The 5,580-nt window shown below is 32.7% G+C and overlaps 1 protein-coding gene across 1 annotated transcript; it reads right to left on the reverse strand.

Annotated features, from left to right (window-relative positions):
• Positions 1–1,742: 1,742 nt before the first annotated feature.
• Positions 1,743–4,773, reverse strand: LOC143560313 (bHLH transcription factor RHL1-like). The gene is made up of 6 exons (XM_077048642.1): positions 4,433–4,773; positions 3,769–4,008; positions 3,600–3,665; positions 3,125–3,190; positions 2,973–3,035; positions 1,743–2,314 (listed from the first exon to the last, which is right to left on the reverse strand). The coding sequence occupies exons 1-6, from the start codon at positions 4,769–4,771 to the stop codon at positions 1,964–1,966; spliced, it is 1,125 nt and encodes a 374-aa protein (XP_076904757.1). The 5' UTR covers positions 4,772–4,773; the 3' UTR covers positions 1,743–1,963.
• Between the last annotated feature and the right edge of the window lie 807 nt (positions 4,774–5,580).

Consider the following 5,580-nt stretch of genomic DNA (forward strand, 5'->3'; position numbering starts at 1 on the left):
AATCATACTAACTAACTAATGAGCATTGATTACTTATTTAAAGCAACCGCTGGACACATTAAAGTCTGGCTTAATGAGGCCTACACCACAATAAACATATCTACCCTTTTAAATTAAATACGTCATAAATATATATTTTTAATTACGAATTTGTCATTTTCATTGTAGACCATTGATTAAAAACAATCAATGGTTCAGATTCATTTCTCACACTTCTTGCTATAATATCATTTCTTACAAGATCCATCCCCTAATATATATATATATATATATACAGGGTAAGGTTAAAATGAAAACCCATTTGAGTTGTGAAAACCCGTGAAAACCCTATATAACATCGTTTTTTTTTGTTACATGTAATATATGTTGTAACATTTAATACAAAACATAAAAAAAAATGTTTTGTTATTTTTTAATATTTTTTTACTAATTTTTATACATATTTTCAGGAGAGAGAAAAAATTATATTTATATTTACATTTTTTATTCACTTTAATTGTGGACCACAAGATTTAAACATTAATTAAAAACATATTGTTGAGAATGAGTTTCTAGAATTTTCACAACTTAAGTGGGTTTTCATTTTATACTTGGTATATATATATATATATATATATATATATATATATATATATTTCATTTTAGACCAAACTGAACTCACCACAAATCACCTGATGTATCCTGGACCAAATCCATTTGTCCTTACCGTCATGTAGAACCACTTGGTTGAGCAGCCTATAAACATTGGTTGAGTTTCTCAATTTGATCATCTTGTGGTTCTCTCTTCTAACTCCATGTCCAAGTTATGTTATTACCCTGTTTCATCGATCTATCTATTACTTTGCAATCCTTGGATGATACAATAGTGAAATTGATGGAAAAATGCCCCGTAAAACTTTACTGAGCAGCCTATAACTCATTGTTGTTAAAATTGCTAAGCTTCCACACGGGAGACATTCACCCCTTTGATAGTCATTTGCCACTCAGAAACAACTATTATTGATGACAGTTGCCCTTGATCTCAATTTTCATGTAACTTTTAATCGCTAGGCGCTAGGCGCCTTGGACCCAATCGGTGGCAACTGATCAAGGAAATTGATGACACTAATAGATCTCAATTGCTAAGTGTCCAAATTTCTCATTTGGTTTAAAATGAATCCAATTATAACAAAAGGAAATTGATGACACTAAAACCACAATTACACCAACCTAATATGAGTTGGAGTTTCCCATTTATTATCAAAAATATATATATATATATATTGCTAATGTGATATACCAAGTTTTAAATATAACAACTTTGATTTGGGATGAATGTGACTAGTATCCAATCTCTCTCTTGCTTACTTTAACAATCTATCTATAGTATAATATATGTTCTTTCTTGGTTACTGTCGACATTGGTTTAAAACAAGAATAGTTTCACATGTTTTTTCTGTGTAATGTATATAGATTACATGCTTAAGGAATACTAATTCTCTTGTTTCATGCAAAGTTATTCACAATTAATATTTGAAGAAAGATTCTTTATATCCTTTTTCAAATACATTCCGTATAGCTCTATACAGAACGTATTCATGAACGTTTTAGAAAAAAAGAGACATCTCTAGAATTCCTCTTTTGAAAAAGCTAACATTGAATCTATTAGTTACTGTTGTTTGTATTTTATTTATTTATTATTCTAAAACACATTTAATCTTTTGACAGAAGATATCAATGTGCTTAAAATTATTATTTATTTGTACTTCCAATGCTAGACAATTCAAAGTTAAATATTCAATAAAAGATCAAAGGCATATACTGAAACAACATCACATAATAAAGTATTTAAGCAATTAGACAATGTTAAAACAATTTCAAACACCCCCTCATGTTTGTTAGACTTGACATATTCGTCATATAAAAAGTTGACAAAGCTCCCATGTTTTTCCTTTACAGAAAAAGGTCATCAAAAGTCAACGTCTTAAGGTGAGTCTTTCACAGAGACACCATTGGCCGACTGAACCGTTAACACTGACATATTCGGGGAAGATGGACCACCACCCTCTCCGCCGCCTAACGGAAGGTTGTTCCGGGAGCCAGAGGGTTGGCAAGTAGCGGTAGAGATGGCGGTAGCGAGTGAAATGGGCATTAGGCAAAGACCTTTTCCTTGTAAATATTGCATGGCTGAACCCATATCTTCCTCCATCAGCTTCACCACCTGGTTCTCGGTGACCGTCATCGTGTCGTTGTTGGAAGATGGCGATGTCCCATTACTGCTCCGCCCTACTCTACCACCACCGCCACCATTTCCTTGCCCACAGTCACCACCTCCCTGCTCACAAGACATGATTAAAGTCTTATTATGGTAAACATGTAAAATAGTGTTAACTATCTATCTTTTTCAGCAACATTTAAACAAACAAATTCACCAAAATAAGTTAATGCGGATTAGTTTATCAAGATAGAAAAGGGTGACAAGTTTGTTATTAACCAAAAAAGTAGGAAAGAAAATGAAAAATGCAACTTTTTACTTTTGATCTACTTTCATTACTTTTTTTAAACTACTTTTATATATCTCACTATTTACTAATTATAACACATATTATTATTTTATAAGTTACATTATAAAAATGATTACTTTTTTTTTTTAATCTTTTATCTAATACTGCCATACTTTAAATAAAGCGATTTTTTTTATTGAAATACTTAGCCAGTTAGTTGTTTTATACGTAAACATGATTATGCATTTAAAGTCGCGTCATTATACAAATATGATACAAATATGATTGTGCGATAATTTGTATAATATCGCGTTATTATATGAATAGGCTATGTTTTATACGTCGATAAGTATGCATGATTATATAAAAAACATTGTGTAATTATTCTTTACTTCCTAAAATTTGTAAAAAAACTATATTTTTTAGACAAACTCAGAGAGAGAGAGAGGTTGTAGAAATGTGGGATATTGGAGAAGTGGAGGTTTGTACCTCAGCACCAACTGGAGGAACTGCTCCGGCTGTGGCACCTCCCAATCTACTCATGCTCAACACCTGTAAAAACATTATTTTTCACCACTATATATGTATATATATAATATATATATCTGTATGGTTGTTTGAGAGAGGGAGACATAGAGTACCTTGACTTGAAGCTGGAGGAATTTGACATAATCTATGATCTCATCAAGCATTGAAGCCTTGTCTGTCTGTCATTCCACTTCGTTCATTAACAATCATAAAAAATAATAATAATAATTCTAGCTTCCGATCAAGATGCACTGTTATTATACATTATAATTTAATAATAAATTAATATGTATATGTATACGTGTGTATCAAAAATTCAAAAGTATTGTGAAAGTTATGGTAAAAAACAAAAAATAAGAAAAGTCGTATCAATTATTTAGAATTAAAATAAAATTATTATAATAATAATAGGATAACCTCCCCGTAAAATCTGCTTTCCAGCTTCTATTTCAGCTACGCACAGAATTTTATAAAAACACGATTTAATCTCACGCGCCACCACCACCCGCCGGAAACTTCTTATTAAATGCCTTAATTATTCTTATTATTATTAATGAGTTTTAAATAATTTGTACATGAAACGCTTACTTTGTTGGCATTGGGAACTAATTCCTGTAAAGCTTTCATCCTCTCAGCAATCCTCTCACGCCGTAACTGCCAAGTAAACAAACAAATATATATATAAAACATAAGAAACGTAAGATCAAGTGTACGAGGAAACAAAACATGGGTCATATATATGATGCTTGTGTTTTACTCTTTCGGCAATGCTATGTGGGTCAGTTGCTTGTCCTCTTCTGGCCCTCACTCTTTGCCGTGGCTGCGACGGGGCTCCACCACCACCGCCCGCCGTCACACTAGCGGTCTGAACTTGATTCATCACCGCCGCCGCTGCCGCTGGAGATCCAAAGTTTTGAGCCGGCACGTGACGAAATTGTGGGGTTTGGTTTGATGTAAACCCATGAAACATATTTTGAATCGAATTATTATCTCCAATCTGCATAATTCCAGTATCATTTTAAATAGTTTAAAATAACGTCAAATTGTCATTATTATTATTATTATTATTATTATTATTATTATTATTATTATTATTATTATAAAGTTTTATAGACTAATTTCACACGATTACACCATCTGCCCGGTCTTCTTGATTGTTAAAATAATAATAGGCGGTTAAAATTCCTTCTCAGGAGTCACGTAATAATAATAAGCGGTTAAAATAAATTGTCATGTTCTAGGATAAGCCATCAGGCCTACTAATAACCAATTTCCAAGTCCAGTCCTAAAACGGAATTTTAACCGTGTGCTATTAAATCTCGCCAGAGCACCAAACCAGCCAAATGGTTTGAAATTAAGCTATGAAACTTAATAATAATAATAATAATTAATAGAAAACGACATCGTATAATAAAAATTACCGGCGACTTGAAAGAAGAATCGTCAATATTATCAGTTGGAAAGAGTCCGGATTCTCCGGTGGATAAACCTCTGGGCAGTTGCAACGATTTGAGCGCAGAAGACGGAGCGCGAGCATTGATCTGGTGTTGACGGAGCTTCGATGACAAAATGCCTGACTGCTCCTCAAAATGGTCCACGTCCCATGGGAGTGTTGGCTTGTTTTGACCACACTCGCCGGACACCTCCGACCAGTTTACGCCGGACAGCATTTGATCCAGGAAGTCGTCATGGCTAACCGTCGGATCGAAGCTGTCGGTGTTGGTTTGAAGATCTTGAAGAGACATCTGTGATTCCTGCATTGTTTTCTTCAAACAAACACACGCAGTTTAATATGTCTGACTGATTAATATTAAATAATACAAACACATGTACATACGAGTACATGTATGTATACCTGGGAAATTGCGAGTTCTTCACTTGCCCTTCTTGGCTCTATGTTTTTCCGGGGTGCTATAAATAGACAGCCATATGATATGATCCTTGCTGTTTTATATATACTACAATAAAATAAGATGTTTGATGGACATATACAATACTTTTTAATTAAAAAAGGTTTAAGCATCTATATTTATATAATAAAGAGTAAAACTAGCTACTTTTAAAGTTGTTAACCATAAAGTTGTGCTTATCATTTGTCCAAAACATAAAGCAATCATGTTTTAAGATTTGTTTAACATAGTCTTTTGGCCTGTAAGTGAGTTAAAACTTTTTATTATTTGAAAATCTAAATAAAACTTTTTAGTAATGTTTTTTTGGAAATTATATCGAATTTTAAAGACAAATTGAAAATAAATAATCCCATCTTTTTTGTATTGCCGATAATAAACTCACTTTTAAAAATCACTACCAACGGTCCAACCTTTTAACTATTTTTGTCTCAATTGTCCTCTGTTAAAAACACATAACGCCGTTACGTTTTTTTCCGAGTTCAAATCAATGTTTTAGGACTTTTGATCGGAAGAATGATACGAGTCAACTGATGAAAAACTTATCTCGATACGGTGATCCAAACGAATAAATAGTGTTTTAATTCGGGTGTTTGAATTTCCAATTAACAAAAATCAATCAATTTAACACATCGTTTCGAGATAAGTTTTACATCAGTTGA

Source organism: Bidens hawaiensis, unplaced genomic scaffold (genome assembly GCF_021521415.1).
Source record: "Bidens hawaiensis isolate Kalapana, Puna unplaced genomic scaffold, B.hawaiensis_p1.1 tig00001143_1, whole genome shotgun sequence".
Taxonomy (NCBI): domain Eukaryota; kingdom Viridiplantae; phylum Streptophyta; class Magnoliopsida; order Asterales; family Asteraceae; genus Bidens; species Bidens hawaiensis.

Bases quoted from the DNA above. Each gene is read 5' to 3' on its own strand.
- LOC143560313 (XM_077048642.1), bottom strand. From the start codon at position 4,771: ATGCAGGAATCACAGATGTCTCTTCAAGATCTTCAAACCAACACCGAC. The intron at 3,191-3,599 runs GTAAGCGTTTCA...GTGGAATGACAG, and splicing joins TAGTTCCCAATGCCAACAAA to ACAGACAAGGCTTCAATGCT. The intron at 3,036-3,124 runs GTACTCTATGTC...ATGTTTTTACAG, and splicing joins TCCTCCAGCTTCAAGTCAAG to GTGTTGAGCATGAGTAGATT.